The sequence below is a fragment of the Ambystoma mexicanum genome, chromosome 14 (assembly GCF_040938575.1).
Source record: "Ambystoma mexicanum isolate Mex_15411 chromosome 14, UKY_AmexF1_1, whole genome shotgun sequence".
Lineage (NCBI taxonomy): Eukaryota > Metazoa > Chordata > Amphibia > Caudata > Ambystomatidae > Ambystoma > Ambystoma mexicanum.
In genome coordinates, this window is record NC_090940.1 from 400,220,004 (window position 1) to 400,244,745 (window position 24,742).

The 24,742-nt window shown below is 44.5% G+C and overlaps 1 protein-coding gene across 1 annotated transcript in view; it reads right to left on the bottom strand.

Moving 5' to 3' along the window:
- The window catches only part of PLCB2 (phospholipase C beta 2), a 1,211,696-nt gene extending 1,187,830 nt beyond the window's left edge, over positions 1-23,866 (bottom strand). The window contains exon 1 of the mRNA XM_069637528.1: positions 23,475-23,866. Coding sequence (XP_069493629.1) covers positions 23,475-23,558 — 84 coding nt within the window. The 5' untranslated portion in view covers positions 23,559-23,866. The remainder of the gene's footprint in view (positions 1-23,474) is intronic.
- Between the last annotated feature and the right edge of the window lie 876 nt (positions 23,867-24,742).

Below are 24,742 nucleotides of genomic sequence, written 5' to 3' on the forward strand. Positions count from 1 at the left end.
CCCATGTATGTCCATGCAGGCTGCACCAATATATGCCATTATTACCATGTACTGACTCCCAGCCTGTAAAAATGCCATGCCGCAGAAAGTATGTTTAGGCTGACTGTGCACCATAAGTGTTATTACTGACTAGACTGGCCTAAATTCAAGGTGGGCCATATTAGCCAAATAGTATGTTTGCTGTAACCTTGATGTATAGTCCTTTGCATCAAGAGTAAAGAAAAACAAGCATTGGCAATGCTAACAGTTTGGGCTTTCATGTAGGCATGGGAAGGGCACTGCTGTATTGGTATTTACTAACCATTGATGTTAGCAGGTGCAACATGGTTTGAGTACCTGAGCATCTAACAGCAGTGCCTGGCAAATGCCTAATACTTATACACAAGCCAGGACTTCAGTAAAAAACACGCAGGGTGCTTTTAAATAGAGTGACTGACGGCAGATCTGGTCAAGACATTTGCATTACACTGGTACTGTGCTTACAACTCCAACTAAGTCATTACCTCTCAGAAGTCTCCTTTGAGAAAACACTCACAGACACTGTGAGGGCAAAGTTTGATGGCAAGGCTTGATTAAAGCTAGCTCTAAGAGTTCCAATAAGGAAGTGTTTGGGGTGGTTGTGTCCCTCCTCATCTGCCATTTCTCCTTATCTGTTCTCAATGCTGTCATCGGGACTGGAATTTGGCAAAATATTACTCACAGGATCTCAGATCCAGCTCCACAATCCTGGGAAATCTATGTGCACTATATGTTTATTTTAGAATGCTGTGGTGTGTTCATGCTTTAAACTATGCTGAGCAGGCAGGGCTTTGAACTGTGGTTGCTAGGTTCGAAAGTGAGGCACCCCCCGGCCCCCCAAGACCACGATAAGGTCTGAGCAGGAGTACTTGTGAAATCCCTTGTCAATGTTGTACTGTACTGGAAATATTGACATGCATTTTTTAGGTTTAAAAGGGGTGCAGATTTTGAACTTTGCTGATGATAAATCCTCTGAGGGGAAGAGGTAAATTTATATGGCATACGTAATTTATAACACGCCTGTACACAAGTGTTTCTAGGCATAACAAGACAAGGGAAGACCAAGGGAGGACAATACAAATGATCTTACTAGGCCTTGTGACCTTTAGATCGTGCAAATGCGACGGTGCTACAGTGCAGGGGGTATCGAGAGGGAGAAGTGCCAGGGAGCAGGAGGGGAATGGGGAGTGGAGTCAAAGATGACACCAAGGCTTTTTGCCTCACAGGAAGGCAAAGGAAGAGGGCACAAGGAGGGCAGCCAGAATGAGAGGGGAAAGCCGGTGCAGGGGTCCCAATGAGAAGGATCTCAGTCTTCTAGGCATTATGTTCTTTGGGGTGATTACAATACCTGCCTTACACCCTCCTAATCCTACCGTCGCTGTCCTTTCACTGCGGTAGGACAGATGCCACAGTAATAAAGTATTTGTTCGCTAAAGCAATAGTTTTGGCTTATTGGTGGCTTATTGGTGGCACACCTAATAACCCAAACAAAGGAATCCATGCAGTAGAGCAACACATATGAGCAGATCAGGCTCTAGCCCCTCCTGAAATTTTGGGCTTTGTTGGCTCGACCTGGCTGCATGGGTGGCGCCAGCCCTTGGCTGGAGAGCGCTAAAGCCCTCCCACTTTGAGGCAGATGGCCTCTTTCTATGTGTCACCAGCACGAAGCACTCATTAAGGAGCGGCATCAGCATCAAACCTGCAGAGCTCAAAAGCCTATTCACGCGATATCAACAGACTCACTTTGATAAAACCAAAGTCTGAACTTCTGTTCTCAGCTTTTAGATGGCCCACCTCTCGCGAGACTAGCATAGCATTATGAAAGTAAACAACCTCTGAATTGGGATGAAATGTGCGACAATGGCCAAAGGGAAGGTGCAATAGCTATTCAGCTTCCTAGCTGGGCTCAGGGAATTGGAAAGGACGTGGGAGAAGGGCTAGCGCAAGATATGTCAGGGCTGGTGGGGGCCCGTTTCTTTTTGATGTTTGTGGGGCACCCCTTACATTACAGATTGGAAAAATAGGCCAAGGCACCTGTGGAGTGCTTAAATCAATAATAAAGTCAAAATAATGCAGCAAGGTGGTTCAAAGCTGCAGATTATCAGTAGTTCTCTGTGTCATAATACTGCCAACATGGGGCAGCTGCTTGGGGGCCCATTTCAACTGTAAAAGATGAAAGGCCCAGATGCCCTCTCTCAGTGGGGAGACCGACAGAGCAATGGGTTTATTGGCCCCACTCACTATCAGCTTTCAGAACTGTCATCCAGCCCTTGCCGGGCTGTCCAACGGAGCCGTGGCCAGACGCAACAGGACACAGACGTTAATCGGTGCCTGGGCTTCGCTGTTAAGAAAGGCCCTGCAATTACTGACATAAAACATTTCACTGTTAGCACCTGCATTCATATGCATACATATTTAGGTAACTGAAATTGTGATGTGGGGTTAGCACTTGTATACCAGGGGAGTGATTAGAAGGGAAATGGTGATATGAGACATCTCATTCTCAATGGCAGTAGTCCTTGAGTGCAAGGATTCCAAAATGAAGGAGATAGCTGCTTGTAACATTGAAGCTTCACCATAATAGTCTCATTTGAATGGGGAAAGATGTTAGATACCACCACAGTAAGTTTGCCCCTGTCCCAACATTTGAAGTGTTAGTCCCAACCCCCCCTCTGAAAGTTTAGCCTAGGTGCACCTCTGATGCAGTGACCCCACCTCTTAATTATGTGGCCCGCAGGGCTGCTAAATTTAGGGGTGGGGGCTGGCACACACACTCACATACCACACTTTCATAGATGCACTCATCCACCAGTCGCACAACTCCTTACATGCATACATAAAAGCCAAACACAGAGATGACCCCAACATAAACACCAACATGCACGCATGCATTCATACACATATACATATCCATTACACATAAATACACATTTAATTAAAATAAAAAAACCCACTAAACTTACCTCCATGCACCATGCACCCACTAAACTCACCTCCATGCGGACGGCCCTCCCATCACTTTGACACGTAGAGATGCTGCTGACTGATAGGAGACAACTTCTCTCCTATCAGTCAGCGTGTTCACGGAGAGCAACGTGAACACACTGACTGACAGGAGAGGAGCCCTCTCTTGTCATACAGCATGTCCGCGTTGTCAGCGGAATAACGGGAGTCAGCAGAGCTCACTTCTGAGCCCTGCTGCCTCCCATTATTTTGCTGTTTGTTGCGGAGCCAAACGACTTTGCAACAAACAGCAAAATCATTGCTGGTGCAGAGAGCAGACAGCACAGTCCCCCGTGTGAATAAAGAACACGGAGGACTGTGCTGCCTTCTTTCTACTCAGGAGAGCGGGCCGCGAGGCCCCTGGCAAGCGTGAGGCCCGGTGCAGTTTGCCCCCCCCCCACCAGTGACGGCCCTGGCTGGTGTCACTGTGTCCTCTGCTGTCCCGTAGCCAAACGGAAGGAGAGGGCTGGTGCCCGTCAATGGACTTCAATTATTGAGGCTCCCATAGCTCTCAACCATTTGTGTCGCAAAGGCGGGTGAAAACACCCAATTATATTTTTGGCGGGTGAGAGGCCATTGAACCGAATGGGCGTGCAGGAGGCTTGGCGGGTGAGTAGGCTGTTTACAAGGCGGGTGACACCCGCCAAAAGCGTGTGAGTTGAGAGCTATGGGCTCCAATCCCTACACACACCCTACCGTCCCGACCACAACTGGAGTAGGAGTCGTGGAAGCGCAGAAGAGCAGCGTGGGCTCGTGCTTAGGGCTTCCTCCACTTGCTGCTGGTGTGCAGCAGGAGGAAGGGTTCCTACAGTGTGTCGAAGCATGGGACCCTCAGTTGCAAAAAAGAGGCGAGTTAGGGCCCAGGAAAGAGCAGGAACAGCTCCGATCTATGGCACTGGCAGCAGCCAACCTTACATACCCGCTACTTGCTTTCCTTTTGAACCCCACCCTTGGCCAGTAGTGCATTTTCAGGGGACAGCAAGGTGGGTTACAGGCGTGTTGGATGAGGGGAGGTGATTCAAGGCGGACTTAGTGCGTAAAGGCAAAGGAGTGGAGAGCTCTTGAGGAGAAAAGGCAATATTGTTGAAAAGTGTGTGCTGCAGTGTCTGTCCGCCATGAATAATGTTGTTTCTACCTGTCATTGACTTCAGCAATTGGCCGGTCCAATCGCACAGCGTGTACAGCGCTCGCTTTGACATCTGTGCAGAGCCGGCTGACACAGGTTCGAATCCCGGCAGAGCCAACCTCAGTCTTCCATCCTTCCGAGGTCAATAAATGAGCACCACACAATGTAGGTAATAATAAGCATCGCTCAGATACCTGAGGTTTCGTAGCGCTATATAAATGCTAAATTTGTATTATTATCAACAAAGCCCTGCTTCCAACTCCTTTGCATTAGGCGCCTAGCCCAAAAAACGTGCGTAGTCAGACTTGCATGTCTAAATGGGAACTAGAAGCAGCCGAGGAAACAGCGATGATGCCGTGAATGTTTTATCAGGAAGTAAACAAGGGCCACGCCAGCGCATGCGTACATGCAAGGTGTGGTGCCGCTTCACGCTTGAAGCACGTGCTGGCGAGTGAATACGCACCCCCATTTGCATTGAGTGCAAATTGAGGCAGCTGCTGCTTTCGGTTAACGTAAACCTGGCGTCTGGAGACGAGACACGCATATTTACTTAAGCAAATGCATGCCTGCTGTGCCATCCAGTCTAAGCTCAAGAAGCCCATCCCTTTATCACAACCACGGAACACACCACGCGCTCATATGCGTATTGCCAACCGAAGAGGGATGTTTCACATGAGAAAATTTTCAAATTTGAGTTATTTATCCATTCACTTATTGTACTATTTAGTTATTTAGTTGCCCGGGTGCACACCATGGCATAGGATGTACTGGCACCATAGTTATTTTATCAAGGAAGAGTTTACAAGAACCAAGTACAGCGACTAATCTACCTAACTTCAAGGACAAAGCAGAGTCATTGCTGCGGATGTAAAACAGCGCCCTTGGCTCAGAGAAAGATCCATCCTAAATGCCATTAACAATTGTATTCACAGAACGTGGGACACTGAGTTTCCCTGTGACATGTGAAGGCGTAGCTGACTGAGAGTGGGGGAATCCCTGGGACCTCATGAAGGAATGTCCACCCCCCAGTGAGAAATGGAACGTTCTGTCATTTGCACACGGGTATCCTGCAAGGCTTGGGGGGGGGGGGGGGGCTGGGAATATGAAATGCGCCACGGCATGCATCTAAACAGGGTGCTCCTTCACTTGCATGAGGGCATGAGTGAGAATCTGGCCCTGGCGGAGGTGGCTCGCATGCAGCTTGCGTCCCCGCTGCTACGCCATGGGGCATGCAGCGTGCCCCATGGAGCGCGCCACACGCTGTTAAAAACTCCCTCTGCCTATTTCCAAATGGTTCATGCAGTACAGTAACAGTTACTTTTATTAAATTATGGGGTGCCACTATTGAGAAGAGGGGGAGCTCTGGAGAGCAGCTTGTGGTATGGTAACAAGGGCTCAAAGCCAGTGATAGCGTGAACCAAAAAAAGCAGAGGAGCTTTGACGTGGTTGAGGGGGTGAAGTAGGCAGGAGCAAAGTGCAACCCATGTGTCATGCGGTTGTGGCTCAAGCATGGTGACAACCATGAGGGTGAAATGGGCAAAAGAAGGCGGTCCCCCTGTAGTGCTTTTAATTGTTTTCGCTGAGTTGGTCAGTCCGTTGGAACATGCGTATATTGCCTCCACTCGTTGATGTTACCTGTGCTGGAATCCATACCTAATATCTACCTGAGCAGAGTGTGCCTTAACAGGGGCCTGACCCTAGAACGTGTTAATTTATTCCAAACCCAGGGCCCCAAGACTAAAAGCCTTGCATCTTCTCTGGACTGTAAAGAGTCCTAGGGATGAATAGTAAGTGGTACTCCTTCCACCAAAGGCTCCACTGTAGGACACTCCTTGTGATGTCGCCTTTACAGAATTTACGAGAAGCCCCATGGGTGGATTTGAAGATGATGAGGCTGAATTCTGGATTCTACCAGTGGCCACAGCTGCTGCCTGCGAGCAGATTGAACCTGATCACTTGCCGATATCCAGAAGAGTGTCAGTTACTGAGCTAACCACCATCAGGGGTACACTGCACTAGACCCAGTGGCTAGTCACTAAGGCTCCTACTTCTACTGGCCAAGTGGTATAAAGGGGCCCATCACACAAAGACGCAGGATTTTAAAATGGCATCCCTTGACAATCGAGTGGACCTTCATGACATATAAAGTCGAAGCATTTAACCTGAGATAAAAACTTGACAAGTTTTCCGAAAATCCTGGTGCAATGGGGTGTGAGGAGAGATTCATTCTCAGAGTTAGTGGGACCTTCCCATCTACACCTGGCTAAGGATGAAGCCAGCAAGAGTCCATCCAGGCTGAGGTGTAATTCAAGCCTTGTGGAATGTAGGATCAGGCAGATTTTAGTTAAGCAGTCACTCTTATAGGGTCGTCAAATAAAGAGGTATGCTTTAACTTCAAAAAGAACAGTACCTCAATGATGGCAATGGTTTTTAAATGTAGTGGAACCGTTCATTAAAAAAAAATAAAAGTAGTGGAATTCAGTTCCTGGTCGTTCCTACTCACTTATACCTCTGTGCAAAGCCCTGGGTAGCATTTGGCATAGCAGGCGTGCACGGCACATGGTGTAGCATGATGCTTAGCTAATCCAGCACGTGGAGTGTGTGAGAGCAAAGAAAGGTGTGTGCATAGTGTTTTTACAAAGCTCACATTGAGCTCTTCCTGGACTAGCAGGAATTTGGTCTTGACATCTCGCAGGCAAAGCTAGTTCAGGGACATGTAACTTTGACCCCTGGGTAGATGTTTAGCCAATACGTGAATGTCTTCTGTGCCCCGATTGACAAAGAGAGATATGTGCCTTCTGGATACTGTATGCGTAAGATAAAAGGCGCTTATCATACCACCCAACTCGGAGACAAAACCGATGGCCTTATCCCCGGGTCCGAAGCATCCATTGATAATACAGCCATTGAATCCACCAACCAAACTCTTGTTGGTCTTTGGTAATGAAATCCATCAGCAACTGTAGCTACTATTGTTGTCAGGGCACACGCATACAGAACATTTAGCCCACTGGACAGCCTCTAGGCATAAGCAATGTTAGAACAGAAAACTTGCAGCGCTGCGCGTGCAATTTGCACTAGTGCAACAGTTCCCCTCGTGCAGAAAAGGCATTCTTTCAATGCATTATTTAACCAAGGCAATGATTGGCCTCATTTTAGCTTGTCAATCATTGTGTATTTGCATTGGAAGGGCTTGAAACTATACAGGGTACAGTATTGTGTGTTGCTGTCTTGTTTGCATTTGCGAGGAGTCATGACTTTAACATGCTGCTGTTTCAGTTTTTTAGTGCCAACACCTCAGCTGACCCCACTGGACATCATCTTCGAAGAGACACTGCAACTGGATGATACCAGAGAATGGGAGACAAGTCAAGGAGATTGAGTGGACATGCATGAAGTGCACAATAAGTAGGTGTGTTATACCACAGTGTGGGGAAAGGACCAGTAAATAGAACGTGCCTACAATCTCAGGGGTTAAGCTTTGGTTCAGGAGATGCAGCAATGTAATTTGAATGAGGAAGGACTTTCAGGCACCTACAAAAGAGCCCGGCCCTTTCAGGGCTGTCACTGCTCCATATGCTCCTGGATGCAGAGGATTTTCACAGAACCGTACAGCGGCATAAAACAAGCAGTCTGTGGGTTTGCTAATTAATTTAACACTTGTATAGCACAGGTAGCTATTTAAATGTCCATCTTCAATTAAAGCACATCTCACCCGACATTCCTCTCTTGCCCTCAGAGCTCACCCCACCCTCTTTTATATGTTCACTGCAAGTTAAAAGAGGCTAATGGAGAGAGAGTGCAGCAGTAATCTCCTCCACTCTGAAAATTGTTCAAGGCATGAGTGTTGCTAGGATTTTTTTTTAAAATAACTTCAAACCAGAAGTAAGTGGGATGATGTTTTCATTATACCATATCCTGTCCGGCAAATACCAGTATGTGTTCACTTTATTGTTTTTAAAAGACAGTCTGCAAATTCCCTTCCTAAAAATGTACGTTATATGAAATATTCTTACAGTATTTCTACTGTAAAACACTGCATTGTCTCCATGTTTTTCAGTGAAGTTTAGGTTAGTGTATCTAAATCTCATAGTGTCAACTATATTTTATTTTGCTGGGGAAAGCGCATGATATTGACAGGTGAACACTTTTGAAAATGTACATGGTCACACGGCCTAATGCTTTTGGTGGAAAACCTAGTTCTGAGATGTGCCTGTTGCTTTATACCAGTAACCTTTAAAGTGAGATGGATGCAAAACTACAATATTCCACCTAGGTTGCCCAGTTCTCTGCTGGCTATGCCACCCACTCTGCTTAGTCGCTTAATTTCTATCCTCTTACATATTGACTACATAACGCTAACTAGATGTTTACGCGAAGTAGTGATCAATAGTTCCATACAGTCTGTACGTCTACAGATCTATTGCAATACCAGACACCGTAGTTAGCCTCCAGAGCTTGCATTGATCTACAATTATGATTGCATTGTATATTCATATTTGCGGGATAGAGCTGGCGAATCCGGAGATTTGGAACACGAGCAGAATCGGCAAGTAGCTGCTCGTATTTCATGCCGGCTGCTGCGCTTTTGTCCAGCCTTCACCCTGTCCTTGGAAGCAGTGCCCCAGGCCAAATTCCACTGGAGCACCACACCTCGACTCCCTGCCCACTCCACTGCACACCACCTTGCTCACATGCAGGTTCTGGAGATACTTATTTCAAATCTCTGACATATGGGTCATTCCTTTTTAAAGGAAGCATGAATTACATCAAGTCTGGTTCCCTTGAAAACAAAAACAAAAACGTATCTGTACCTCCGATGAGGGTTCTGAGTGCGATAACGATAAATACTGCTTAATGGATGTGCAGGGCTGGAATGCTGCACTTGTGCTTACCTGGCTCGTGCTTGAGGATCGTTAGTGGCCCTGCCCACCCCCGAAGGTGGTAATTAATGATATATTGAAAACAGTTGGTATCAATGACCGGCAAGGCCATCTTGTCCACCTGAAGTTGACATTTATCTTGCTTGCCGCAAATCCATACTATGTACTTAGTCTCAGGCTATGACTTTCCTTCAGCATTGTGAACTTCTTTGTTTTATGAAACTTCTGAACTTCTCCTTCCACAGCAGATGCTCTGTCGAGCATATAATATACGGGACATTGCCCTGTGCAACACGGACTCCACCCAGCTTCACAGAGCCTTGCACTAAAGAAAAATTCAGATCCTTTTTATGATATCTATTTAGGTCCATTCTTGCAGTTAACGTTTTACAGGCACTCGCTTACTAATATCTCATTTTAGCGGGACACTAAAATGCAATATTGTTGCTAATTTTATTTCTTGGGTAGAAATAACTTGTGGTGACATTTAAAATATGAGTACAAAATTGTTAATCAAATAAGTTTGTTTGCTAATCAAGAACATTTTTATTAGCAAATTCTGCTAATCAATTTTTGAAAAGTAATGTATGCCTTCAGCCAGAAGTGCCGTTTGGGTCTCCTAAGGAAAAATATACTCCTCTTACAGAGGTCTGTACACATGTGGCCTGGAGAGCTGGTTGCATAGGTTCAGGTACCTCCCGAAAATAGCAGTCATCTGGGGAATCTGCATGCATGCAAATAATACACGTGCAAACGAAAAGAAAAGTACAGCTCCAAGAGGCTCAAATTTTTTAGAATATGCATGTGTTTCTGCTTTCCATGCCTCGTCTTAACCTACATACTTAACATCTGATGCAGACAAAGGGTTTCTCCCCTTGAGGCCGGCGTTCATATACTTTTCCCAACAAGTGGAGACTAAGCAATTACCAAACAGTTGTGGAGAGCTTACCACTAGGAAGAAACACATGTGAAGCATTCACAAACTAAGAATTTGGTGCCAAAAATCATGTATCCCGTACAAGGGGGCACTTGTCCTGAAGAAAGCCTTGTCTTGTTGCTCATGTTGTGAATTATCAAGAAAGGCGATCAAGTGTGAAAACTAGCAAGGCTGGAAACAGATATGTGCTGTCGACACTATCTTTAGAGGACTTTGTTGTATTTAAATAACTATGCAAAAGTCACTTCTTGGTTACTAACATCACCTTGATTTTGTTTACATCTAATGAATTTACTACAAGAAATGACCTCCTAAGTAGTATTACGGTAGACGCTGTCTATATGCTCTAAATGTTGCTATATGTTTTAAATCTTGTGTATTAAATTGTGTCTGACCATTTGGTCTGTTTTTAAGCATGATTTCTGACTAAATATATGTAATTTTGTTGTGCTATACCCGTCTCCACCATCTTCTGTTATATGTTTATGTTGATGGTGCCCTATTTTCTCTGGTTCATCCATTTGTCTTCAACTTTATTGTGCAACATACAAGGGTAGCTGTTTTGCGAATGTTTCTTGTATACATGCATAGGTTAGGCTGCAGGGGAAGTGTTTGATATACAATGTGTCATTGAGGAAAAACCTAAGGAGGACCAGCTCATGACCATGACTTTTACCACACCCACCCCTACAGATAAGGGTGTATCAGCCACTTTTACTACCTAACAATAAGCAAATACTCAAAAACGGTATCCTCTGAAAATACCGATAAAATATCCAAACAGTAGGATATGCTAAATTCGGCACAGCCAAAAAGAACAAAAAACAAAATATTAAATAAGGGGATTTGGGGTTGAAGGGATGTTCCCCGCTTCCCTTCCTCCACATTAAGCAAATTCAGGGGTGGCGTGGGTGTCTCCAGCTTCCATAAAGTAAAGCGGGGGACAAATAAAAATCTTTTTTTTAAACGGACCCTGCAGCCCAAGTTCTGCCCCTTAATGGGGAGGCTGAATTTGCATTGCAGGGAATGCACTGTTGCCGTGCAGAGGAAGCGCAGGTAATTGAGAAGCAGGAGGTACGTTTTAAGGGTAGCGGTAGGGGGAGTGCATGGTGGTGGAATAGTGGACAGGGGTCATGTTCGAGATTATTTCATGACAGGCTAATCAAATTCAAATTCGAAATTTCCGTCAACTAAATAAACACGTACATCACAAAGAACTCCAAACAAAAAATAGGAAAAACGCCTTGTGCCCCTGCTTTCACCCTCACAGCTCCATGGGTATGTTTGGAGCAGTAATTACTGTTATAACTGCTCGATCAGAAGCAGAAAAGCTGTTGCTTTGTGCATGAATTACTAGGTGCAAAGAATTAATTATTACCAAAATAAATTCAATTTTCCCGTGAAAACTTATTTTCCTACTTAAAAAATACTCTCATTGAAATGTTGAATTACATTTTTACTCCCTAAAAAGAAATTTTACTCCCTACTTTAAAAAATAGGGAGTAAAATACTCCCACTTCCAAATCTTATCTGGAGCACTGACCACACCTTTTAATGCCTTCTAGCCCAACACCCTCTAGTGTCTCCTCCACGATTTTAGCAGACATTCTAGTGCCCCCATCCTCTCCTTTGCACTCTTTCCACTGGACACATCTGCTGAACCCCCACGACACCTATCCCCTTGACAGCTTTCTCATGATAGCTTCAATCACGCTACTGCTCACCTGTGTGCTGGGCATAGACCCTTACTAAACCAAAATCCTCCCTGGATCCCCCTTCCCCAGTCGCTCCCAATGTAGCACAGAACCACCCGGCCCCACTGTTCCAAGGAAGAAGAGAACAGGTGCCCATTGCCCGACTACCCATTGCAATCCATTAATAATGAGAATGTACAGATCATTGTTAGCAGCTGCAAACACTCTTGGGTGAGATGGTCCATGTGTCCAATATGAAAGAAAATGGGGATGACTCGGAAAACTAGAATATGTGATCTCCCACCACCTGGGGTTTACATATATTTACTATAAAGGGAGTAGTTTCTTATGTTGTAATATGTAAATACAAGTATAGCCTACTATAAATGTAAACAAATGTGTTTTTGTGCTTTTATGAGGACTGTGTGAATATTATGATGTAGCATGTCATTAAAAAATAAATATGTTGCTTGTTGTATTTTGTTATAACTGTATGTGCACATTTTATTTATAATAATTGAAATACGTTTTTTGCATTGATTGTAGATTAAGGGTGTATTTACATACCACATTCTGTCCAAACATGTGGTTACTTTTGAGCAGTATCGGGAATGGTTTATAAACGTTAACTTAGTTGGGTCGGACAACAAGGGTTATAGGTCAAAGTACAGAATCAAAAGGATCGAATGACAAAATGGTCGAATCAAAAGGACCGAAAACAAAAGGTTCCATTTTTTTTTTACATCTTTTTTTTTGGGGGGGTCCCCCCCCTAACCCCTGTTTTTGTGGTAAAAAAACACTTTTTTTACCTAAACAGAAACCCAAAAATATATATAATTTAAAAAAAAATTCGAACCTTTTGTTTTCAAGAAAATGTACTCTAACCTTTTGCATTCAAACCTTTTGCATTCGATACTTTGACTGGACACCGACAAGACATCCCTGCGTCCTTATCTGAAGACCAAGATTCTATCTTCTCCTGGACAAGGTTCATAAGGCTTCACACCCTACATAAGGTCAAGACACTTTCCTATCTCTCCCATCTCCCAAACGATGCTTCTTGAGCTTCCAACCATGCTAATGGATAGACCACAAAGCTCCTCCTGTGTGAACATCCCCTATTAAGGAAGACCCATTAGTTTATGTAGTTTTTTTTTCGTTTATTACAAAGTTCCCGTTGATTCAATAAAGGAAAATAAAACAACAAACAAACAGGCCACATCCGTGAGCATCACACAACATTCAGAGGTTCTGTAATGAACAAGGTCAATTTTATTTTTTGCTAAATCTGCACTTGGCCTGTAGCACAGTAAGGCCACTTTAATGTGGCCTGACATCTAGAGCACTATAACATGTAGGAGGTGATCATGCAAGACAATGACGAGGTACCAAGGGTGAACACTACACAGACACAGGTGCATTGTTTACCAAACCCCACAGAAATAATTCTGTAAATAGACATGTCACTAGATTAAGTGTCCTCGTGCAAGCCCTCTTAATACCCATCTCTACCCTACTGTGTCTGCACCAGAGCGGGCATCCTCCCTACAAATTGTGAATCCAATTGGTTGCGTGGATTTGTCGTCACAATTTGCAATTCCAAAACAGCTATCAAATGGTCAGCCTAACAATCAGGGTACATTGGCCTTTGCATTCCAGGGAGATAGAATATTCTAACTTAAAGGGTTTAAATCCATAATTTCTTCTGCTCAGGAGGGTCTACAACCCCTTTTTTGGCTCACTACACCCGTCACAGAGGAGAAATATCCATTTGCATATCCGTCTGGTCCCACCGGCAAGGCAATCCAGCACCGAAATGCTAGGCAATTCTCCTCTGAACAAGAGTATCATCAGAAACCCCAGACATGTGTTTCAGCCTTGTTGGCCTCCTCAGTGAGGTGAAGCTGAGCCTCTCTAATGCACAGTGAGCAAAGGGTCCACGTCTGGATTACCCTGTGTTACTAAGGGTGAAACCCCAAGTTTGACAAAGTAAGCAAGGATGTGGGAGCCTCTCTGCTGAGAACCAACATGGGTCAACTACCCACAGATATTTCACCTCTGTGAAGGATGCAGAGAACTCAAATGTGGTTGTAGCCCCTCCTGAGTGGAAGACATTCCATAGAACAGGGTATTTGACCCATGTTCGTTCTCAGTAGAGGGGCTGCCACACTCCTTTTCAACCTCTACCGGTTTTGTTGGCTCCTTGTTCATGGGCTTTACTGTTTCTAGACAAATAATATCAATTCAAGAATGCAGCCCCTGCTCCCGTTTTGTTTCCTTAGGTAGGGGAGGGTGGGAGGCATGAACAGAGTGTGCTGACCTCTGACCACCTGAATGCTGATGCGGGTACAGAATCCTGCAAGAAATGAGATATCACTGCTGTGGCTAAGTACAAGTCTTTCAACAAACGTGTGTGTGTGTGTGTGTGTGTGTGTGTGTGTGCGCGCGCACCCCCATGAAAGAGTTTGAATATGGGTGATTGTGTATGTTACGGTGTGAGAGATGGACTGTGTGTGGATGTCGGTAATATAGCTCAGCAGATTGAGTGCTTGCTGCTGCCATCTGCATGTGATATGCAAGTCGTAGGTTTGAATCCTGGCCAGGCCAACTCAGCCTTTCATGCTTCTGAGATTGAACAATGTGTACCAATTTCGGTTGGGTGATAAACGTATGTAAATATGTTCTAAGTACAGTGCTTTGGTGAAAGGCTATATAAATAGCAAACCATTCTCATCATTATCATGTGGTATGTGTTTATGTGGGAGGGGCGTATATTGAGCTTGTGAGCGAAATTAGTGCATTTGTCTGGTCTGTGTCTGACCTTTCATGGTGCACAGTAGGTCGTCCTGCCCTGCCGGATGTTTCGGGAGGGGGGCCTGTCTTGCACTCACACCAATGGTTTACAGAACCATGGTGGCACATTTGTAAAAACAGCCAACAGAGGTTTTCTTACACTAGTAAAGACATGCCTTACTGGGCAACACCAGCACTTGTGTTCTTATAGTGGGCAATGCGGGTCTTGCTGTGGACAGCCAGCAAGCTGATTCTAACAGTGAAAATACAGTCATTCATGGGCACAGACAACAGCCATTATTCAGGCAGTGGCTAATACTTGCTCTACTGGGCACAGCCAGCACAACTGTTCTCACAGTGACAACACTGGCATTACTCGGCACAGACAACGGGAACAGTCTTACCGTGAGAAATACTGTGATTTCTAGGGACAACCTCAATGAGTGCTCCTACAGTGGCAAATACAGACCTTACTGAGCACAACCAGCACAATTGTTCTAACAGTGGCAAATACTGGCCTAACTGGGCACAACCGGCATGAATGTTTTCACAGTGGCAAATACTAGCATTATTGGCCAATGCCAACACAAGTTTGTTCTTGCACTATCAATACTGGCATTAATTGGCACAGCTAGCATTAAAACGTCTTTTTCAACAGTAAGTAAATTCCTGGCATATATTTTGGGCAAAGGCATCATGAAATGTAGTTGATTACTTATGGTAGCCTGGCATATATTAGACTGTATCATTTGTTACCCTACAGAAGCTATTATAAACTAAAAGTCTCTGCCTGGACTCTCTATGGTTGATTGGGAGAGGGCTAGTAACCAACAGACTATGCCTGGAGTAAACAACATACATCATGCAAACAAGACAGCCAACATTTCATAATGGTGGAGGAAAATTGGATTTGCAAAATGATTACTTGTTAACAGGAAGGTACAGCATAAGTTGCCCGTTTGGGTGGCTGGGAAGCAATGGGCCCTCGGTGTTGGCTCTTAAGCACATATACTGCATCTCCTGAATATAAACAGTGCAGTGTGTTATCCAGGCTCATTTTGAATTCTAGGTAATTTGTCACACACATAGTGGCCCATTTTCTTTTCAGAGTTTTTTTTTTTGTTTACTTCATGCAGATGGTATTTTATTGAAGAGGCAGGAACAAGCAAAATGTTCTAATAGATACTGCGTATTCACTGTCACCTTCAGATCAGTCAGCCCTCACTAGTAGGAGTCTTTCCACTATGTCCTTGCTGGAAGGATATTTAAACAGCCATGACATCACTGAACAATTAAGCAGTGCTGATACTGCGTTGCCTCAAACTAAGTTAATTCATTTTGACATCCAGACTCATTTTGACTTCTAGGAAACTTCTCCTTTACAGAATGGCGCATTTTACATGTAAAGATTTCCCGCTGCGTTTACATGTGTTCATGCATATCTTTTCTACTTGAAAAAGAGGAATTCCTGATGTGCCTAATCAGATTCACGGAAACAGACAAAATTCTAACAAGGAGAGTTCATAATGTTCATTTCTCATTTTATTCACACTGACAGGCACTCATTCAACCATAATCAGCTTCTTCTGGTGTAATGAAAAGGCTCAATTAAACCTCAGAAGAAACACCCAGTAAACAAGAATTATGTAGACTTGTGCATCTGTGTGAAATCAAATTTCTTTTTGAAAAATATCTAATTCATATTTCCAATGAATCATTCATACTAAAACAATGAATGTACACATGTGATACCAAAATATGGATTCCGCAAGACAAGGTAAACTCATGAACATGATTTATCGACAAAATACGCTTTAGAACCTAAAACAAATCCAGATAGCACAGTGATACACAAAAAATAAACTGCATGCGATGATCTTTAAAGTTCAGACCACGCTCAACTGCACCCTGGTAAAAGCCAGATCTAGAGCTAAAAAGAGAGCCAATCCACCTGAGATGGTGGAATTGCTATAACTAGACACGGCCTTCATCACAGGAATGCGTCTCAAGATGATCGTGGCACTAGCTTACACAACCTCACACCTCAACGTATTAAATTGACACCAGAATAGCGGCCCCTGGTAAGGAGCAGGATATGCGGCAATTGCTAGTAAGAATATTAGTACTTTTTAGGTGCTAAGCGTCCCAATTACAAATTAAGAGTCCCTACTCATAAAATGTGTTCTCTCCTTCAGAATTCGGAATACTTCCACTTGATCAGTAGATATTTTGAAGCTAACGTATTTTTTAATGCCCTTACTGATCAAATCGCTATTCTAATTCCCATCTCACCCTCCCTGGCCATTTTATCACATTAATATTTGTGAGGGTGTGCCCGTGTCCTCTGTAGCTTAAGCCCTGAGGGGAGGGATGATGGAAATCCAGTTCAGGGCAACATGGGAGGGTCATACACTTGCCTAGATTGTTAGCAATGGGAGAGAGAGTGTCAGAGTGGATGGCCTGTTCAAAATGGTTGGTCAGACCATTATATCATTCCCTGTCACTTGAAGTGTGTAAGACCCGGGGGTTGGGGGGAATACTCCCTCCGCCCCTTGCCACTTGCCATCTACCTGCATCAGAGCATACTCATTGCTGAATCTCGATGCTTTTGATGAAACTTTGGAAGTCAGCAATGGCTCTCGGGCTGTTGGGATCAATAGACCTGCAAGCGGACTACCTTAAGAAGTTCATTCTAGCTGGATCTTGCACTGCCTTAAAACAAACACACATCTCTAATGAAGCCAGCACGAAAAATAATAAATAATTTAATAAAGAAATTGCTGCAAAAACCTTAAGAAGCACGCCCAATGCAACTGGCAGAGACGTTGAACATTCAATTGCTCGTTTGAACCAGTCTCCATTAAGCACCTGGATAACCACAGAGCTCAGCTCTGTTAAAAACTGTAGGGAAGACCCACTCCCACAAAATGATGTCTTGAAAATCCTCAGCCAAGAGAACATCAAGTAAGCGCCATACAATCACTGGAGATTTGCAAGGCCCTTTTGGGGTTTTTAAGCAAAAGATTGTAAACATCTATGTAGATATCATCTTAAAATCCATTGGATTAATAGACACGTTATCTCATTACATGCCATTAAAGTAAAACAAGTGAAGTGAAATTACAGTCATATCATGCAGTCAGCACGGCTAATAGTATTTGCTTCCTATTATAAAACAAATCGTGTGGGTGATAACATGCATACACATTCATAGGAGGTATTCGTATGCATTACAATTAACAGATTAACGTTGAATGTTGTGCATTTAAAATATTTTATGAATATTGTCCAAACCGACTCCAAAATGCAAATAATGTATTCCCCCCACAGGGAGCTCAAGTAATCGCCATCTGATGAATAAATGTGTTACAGAAGAAAAATGCTAAAACATGACTGTTCATTAACAAGAATGTGTCCCATGAGCACGGCTCATTTTAAACGATCTAAACATGTTTCCAAAATGACTCCAACTACAGGAAAGATGTTGCCCCGGGTTAGAACATGAATAATTATCGGTTGATTACCTGTTTATCTTACAAGTCCTGGCAACTGTGCTTTCTGCTGTTTAGGGAAGCTAACAAAACTAGTGGTATGCTTTGACCCATGCTGGATTTGGTGACCTGGGGTGAAATAAAGACAGTAGTGAACACAAGGTGAGCACGACAAGTCCTCTGTTTTGTGAAGGGGGCTTTTTTGGGTGAGGAGGAGAAAGTACAGGTGACATGAAGGTGGTGTTACCATAATTATAATTCAATTCAAAACATGGTAATGGGTCACTCATATAAAATAAGCACAATTTATTAGCAAATTTCCATAAAAAGGACGTACAAATCGACGTCAAAAAAACATAGAACAAAAATGGTTAAAACACAAATACAACATCATTAATCTGCTTCAACATCTAACAATCTCGTATTCTCTGTTTGGATCACAGTTATTGTAATGATCATAGGTGATGTTAGTGACCTTTTGTGAGTGACCTTTATCCACAATTAAGTAGCATAAATATGAACAAAGCCCTCATAGGAGAGGAGTGACACCTGTATATCAGTGACCCATTACCATTTTTTGAATTTAATTATAATGATGGTAACACCACCTTCATGTCACCTGTACGTTCCTAGCTAAGAGTGTAACAGCTGGGTAGCTTCTTTGGAAACTGTGTATATCTGTGAAATAAAGCCAGCCAACAGGCTGGAAAGCCACTCGATGTAAGACGTGCTGTGAGAGATCTCTTCCGTTCTTATATTGGGGGCAAAGAAAATAGTGTACTCTTTCCTCAGTGTTTGGACAAAACGTACAACAGATGATCGTACCATGCTGAGGCTTCCAGCTCGCCGATGTGTACTCCATGGGAAGGAGGCTGTATCCCAAGTGAGTCGATACGGGCTTATCCTGCGACCTCGGAACCCAATTCAGGCCCATCCCTCTTGCACGAGAAGATCGGGTTCAAAATGTGCCACAGTACTTTTTTTCAGAATCTCACAATCTTCTCTGTTAACATCCCGCGTGCACTTTTGTGTGGTTTAGAGCTCTTCCCTTCATGTTTTCGCAACGGAGCTCAGATTGGTACAAAGAAACTCAAGGTACAATCGACTTACCCGGTATAAAACGTGTGTCGTCCCTGCATCGTCCGCATCCACCAAGCACACCATTTCTTACTAGCCAAGCATCAATTATCACTCGCCAATGGCTAGTGCTGAGTGCACATTTTGCGGCTTGGATATACCATGATGGCTGATTGATAGACAAAGAGTTTTGGGGGGATATAGAGGAAGCAAGGAACTCTATGCAGTGTTATCCTTTGCTGATAATGTCTGATAATGCCCACTGAGTAAGTGTTACATGGGAACAATGCCAGACTAAGTGCCAAATGGTCTCTCTCTTTCTCTCTATAGCCACCTACTCAATATGCCTGGTTCATTATGGCATTATGTTATGCTGATGCTGGGAGCAAGCCCAAATATACCGTAGATCTTGGACTGCGATAATCAGACAATCGTTCCTCTTTATGTTTATGTTTATTGAATTTATATAGTGCTTTAAGCTAAAGCGCTTTACAATATAACAACAGGTACAAAGTGAGAGAAGCATATTTACAAACATGAACAGGTCATTAGGACAATAAGTAGAACTATTTACAAGGGGGGAGAGGGTAGGGGAGGGTAAAGGAGGGGGTAGGTGATGGGCGTTACGGTGTAGGATTTGAGGTAGGGGTAGAGGGTGCATGCAGGGGACTGCCAACGCTAGCGCTTACATGCAGTTGAGTCCCCTGCATGCAATGTTCAAGTTTCACAAAAGAGTGGAAGAGAAAAAAAGTAAATAGAGGCAAAGTCCCATGTACTCTTTCCGTTTACGCTCTGTTTCGTGAAAAATGTAGATGCTACCAGCTTATTCCACATTCCAGAGGGTTGATGGAGGATAGCACAGGGGCAACGCGCTTTCTTGCAAACAAGACCACGCAGAGCAACAGAGGTTCGGATCCACGCTGCGAAACTGAACTCAGATATGGTATTAGGTGCGTTATACAAAACCAATTAAAATAAATAAATAATTGCAACGGCTTCGTATGAGATCCACCTGGGTTAAGCAGGTGATGAATGCAGGCGGATTACAGAGAAACCCATGATTTTTATGCCAGCTTGAAAATGTCATGCTCGCATCAAAGAGAGAGGTTTTGGAGGCAAAGCGGGAAAGTGTTGGAGGAAACGTAGTTCCTTCCTGTCTTCCACCCTTGCTGCAAAACGTAAAGAAAATGTCCTGGTGAAGTAACATACGTGTAAAGACTGCTTAAGCCTTTTACAGCTCGTTTTAAAACGTATTTTACCACTCAGAGGCTTACAGAAGGTGCCCCTACATCACTCGAGCAACTACAATCCATTGTCCAGAAGAGGAAATGCTCAAGCTCCCCTCTGGCCCCTCTTATGCACCTTTTTTCATGCAAAAATGGTGTCTACCTATCCCGTAACTACTGGGCTTTTATTGGAGATTATTAACACCTCGCTCATCACAGCAACTCCGCCCAAGGCTGTTGAGTGAGATCTACTTCTCCCTTTTTTGAAAAAAGATATGCAGGTAAAGAAAATCTGGCTATTCTTAGACTGACTTCTAACATCTCTAGCATCTCAAATATGATGGAAAGAATTGTCCTACAACAGGTTGGTGACAATGCCCAGCAGCACGACATGCAGTGTCGCAATGACGCAGGTTTCTGCCCGCTGCAAAGAGAAGGTAGGCGTTACTAAGATGAATTACTTGAGGAACTACGTAGTCTCTGGGGGAGCGGGTGCCCTTATTTTACTGGCTCGTTTGGCGGACTTCAACATGTCCGATCTTCGGACCTTCTAGACAGGCTCAGGGAAACTGGAGTCATGCATCTAGCTCCAGAGAATTAAAGATCTTTTCTGGAGGATTGTGGGCAGGCAGTTCACTCTCCTGACTTTCTTCGCACCAAATTTGTATTAATAACCTGAAGAGTACCGGAGGGGCTCGCCCCGCCTGCCTTTACTTTTTAATGTACTCATTGTGCTATTGGTGCAGCGCCAGGATTCCAGGAGTTGAGATAGTTGAATTATGTTAATGACACACAGATTCTGCTTAGGAGCTCCCTGCCAGCTTCTGGCTCTAAAACTAATTTTACCAAGTGTATGTTAGACATTGGCTCTTGGATGTCAGCCAACAAATTGAAGCTGAAAATGATCTTGATCGTGTGTGCCTCGGAGCAAGAATTGCCATAGTAAATATGGCGTTCCGCCTTAGGAGCCTGCCCCTCTCCAGTTAACCAGGTGCAGGAGCTGGTGTGCAGTGTTAATAACGAAAAATAAATAACGACAAACATTTTCAGTGGCACCTGAATAACGACAAAAAAGTTTCATTTTTTAGTAAATGTGTATATGGGGGGTGGGGTAAGGGATTAAAAGGAGTGGGGTGATTGGATGGAGGGTCAAAAAGCTGTAGAAACGGGAGGTTAGGGGACCTCCCAAATTAAACAAAAAAAACGTTTGTCAAAATGTATGTGGTTATTTTGGTTGTTGTTATAAACACATGGAACCCAGGAGCTAGGCGTCATCATGGACTCAACTCTTTATCTGGAGCTCCAGGTTAATGCAGTTTGGTGATTTTTTTGAAGACTGAAAAGACACAGACAAATCTTTCCATTTCTTGAACCAAAGCATAAAATCCCCAAAGTATTAGCGCTGACGCGTTCTGTCTGGATCACGCCAGTTCACCTATGTCACTCTTCTGTCCTATTTCATAAAGCGTCTGCAGAGCGTTAAGATTGAGGCAGCACGTCTCGGGAGGATAGCTCAGGGGCAACGTGCTCACCTTGTATGCAAGACGACACAGAGCACCACATGTTCGATCCCCGGGTCCGCGCTTAGAAACCTCTGGGTACTAAGCGTGTTATAAATAACCTATCATATCATATCACGCATTGGCTAGTCAGCGCGGTTGGACAAAGATGTTCAATGATAGGAGCTCTTTACCTCTTTTCACAGCCTACCAGTTTGAAAAATAATTATAAGTAAGAAGCTTTGTGCATCACACACTGGGCCGATTAGGGCACACATACGAAATATAGCAAAAAATTCAAATTTTCTTGTGCAACCCATTAAATTCTACAAAATAAGAGTAGCTGAAACAGGGTTTGTCACACAGGCTTCCTCCCTCTAGAATCACTCCCCACTCTACCAGACATTAACAGAAAGCTATCAAAATACAATTCTTCATAGCTTAGAAATCATAGTGTCAGTCTTTAGTTTCATGGTAACAGTTACTGGTACAATAACCAAAATCTGCACAATCTCCCGCTCTGACTTTTTGAGCCCCAGACCTTCTAAACCATCCACAAAATTGAACCAAACACCCACTTTGTCCGTAGACTCGATCTATGCTAATTATTTTGAAAGCGATAATGAATGAGAAATTCAAGCCAGCAAATGGGCTCCAAAGGGTGGACCTATTCAGTTGAGAACCTTCCCAGGAGATGCGCACGACCATCACAATACTACTGCAATCCTTGAATGTTTGGTGAAAAAAAGACAGTATGGCTGGGACAGCCAGAAGACGCATTGCATTGTATACCTCTTTAAAATGGCGGAAAGGGGTAACACAACCTTTTTACAACCACAAACCTCAACAGAAGCCTTTGACACTAGGCCGCACGTCAATAAAACCCTGCAAGTATAGACGCCCAAAGGTACAACTCATGAGCGTATTCTTTTATGCTTTTAGCAGGTGGCCGTGGACACCAATGAGCTGTTGGGTCATAGCAATGGTGGTCATGTTTTCCCCTGAAAAGGAATGCTACTAAAATGAGGGGCAGCTGGCCCCTTAGACCCCTCGCTCCAGCCTGGATCTCCAGGTGTCTGTCACCTGGTGTCCCCGTGACCTGCTCACCCGCCAGGCTGCTCTGTGAACAGCACACTGTGTGTTGTATGTTCCTGCTAGAATAAGTGCTCTCTTTAAAGCGCTCCACTGCTCCCTGGACCTAGGTCGGTTCTCTAGCAAATGCCTATATAGGGGGCATAGGAAATGCTGTGTGTAGAATTAGAGCTGGCATCTTCAGACAGTTCTGGGTGTATAGCCAATATAATAATCGTGTTATTTATGTACGTCTTTCGTCAAAACGCTTGTATATAGAACATTTACATGCAAGTATTAAGCCCCAACATAGTTGCTTCTCATGTATCGACCTCGGAAGGATGGATGGATGAGTTGGCCTTGACCAGATTGGAACCTGCGACTTGCAGGTCACAGCAGCGAGCACTAAACCCCACATATCTATCTCACCAACATAACTGTGCATGCTGGGGCATGCAGGCCAAAATGTTTAACATTTTGAAATTCCAAACAGGTTGAAGATGTTAAGCCTCACAGGGGGCCCACTTGACAGCTGTGCTTTTATAAACCAGTTTGTTCAGCTGCCCTATAAATGCAAATATGAAAGGCCCCGCTGCATGCATATTATTTAAACGAAAGGCCTGCGATGGGATTAGCAGAAATTAACTTGTACTCACATCATCCCATTTGATGAAGCGCTCCCCCTTGGAGAGGTACGCCTTCACCTCCGGGGGCGCGAGGACCTGGGTGAGCATGGACATGCTGGCGGAAAAAGCGCCCTTTCAGCGGTCGGAGGCGGTTGTCGCAGGAGGTCGTGAGGGGGCGCTAAGCCTCGCTTTCTGCACAGGTCTGGCTGCGCTCCTCTGCTTTTCACGTGGTGCCATCTAAGGAGCGCAGGTCCGCAGCTTCTGGTTCCAGGAAGTCAGGGCTCTTTTATAAAACGCTTCATCCATGCGCGCCTCGATGCAAATGAGCCTTCAGAATCTGCCTTGTAAAACCGGGCCGGCGCAGATGGAAGCGTAAGAGGAGGGCGCAACAGCCATCTTCCAAAGCAGGCCGCTGAGGCGGACCGAGCTGCCCACAATGAGCACACACACTTCACTGCGCACGGCTGCAGCCAGTGCTGGCCTCAAACTTCCCTTTTCTCGGCTTCCTGAGGCAGAATTTCACCACACGTTGCCGGGGTCCACTTGACAGTTCCTGGCAAATGTTTCGCCCTGTGAACCGCCAAGTTCTGACGGCTGGCCGGGTCAAAATATTCACACCCCGAAATACCGCACCGCGCTATGCGAGGCGTTAGTTTGCTATTTTAGCATGGCTTGTACTGTAGTGGTTTTCGTGATATTGAAGGGGGGCTACGCTGACGCGACAACCGCACAAGAAAGTGACCACAACATTGCATCGCGCACCCAGCAGCCCTTTGTTTTCCATATCTACAGACACAACCTGTGGCCTATCCTATGCTTCAGCAATACTTGGTGGCTGGGCAGTGCGTAAACCTAGCGTTAATTACTTGGTTTGTTGTCTATATGTACTGTTAAACATCAAATGTGGGGTGCACAGCCTCTAAAAAACGCCTCCGCCCAGGGCATTGAAGCAACTTCAGGACCTAGGCCGAAAGCCTACGGGGAGGGCTGCACTCCCTTCATCTGTTTTACCAGTTGCACCCCGGAATTATCCCCCAGCCACTGCACGCACACATTGGGCGCTTATTTGTTGGCTGTTCAGCCCAGAGAAGGGAAGAGGAAGTGCTCCCCTTATAGAGATAACAGGGGTTACCAAACTCTTGCATTACAGTGTGCCACCCCCCCCCTCCCAGCAATGCTGGTTTTGCAATGGGTCTCGTACCTCGGGTCCTCAGAGGCGCCCAGCCTTTTTTGCCTGATTCATCATGGAATTATTTGCGTGAAAAACGCAGATCTGCGCGCCTTTCTGCCTGAAAATC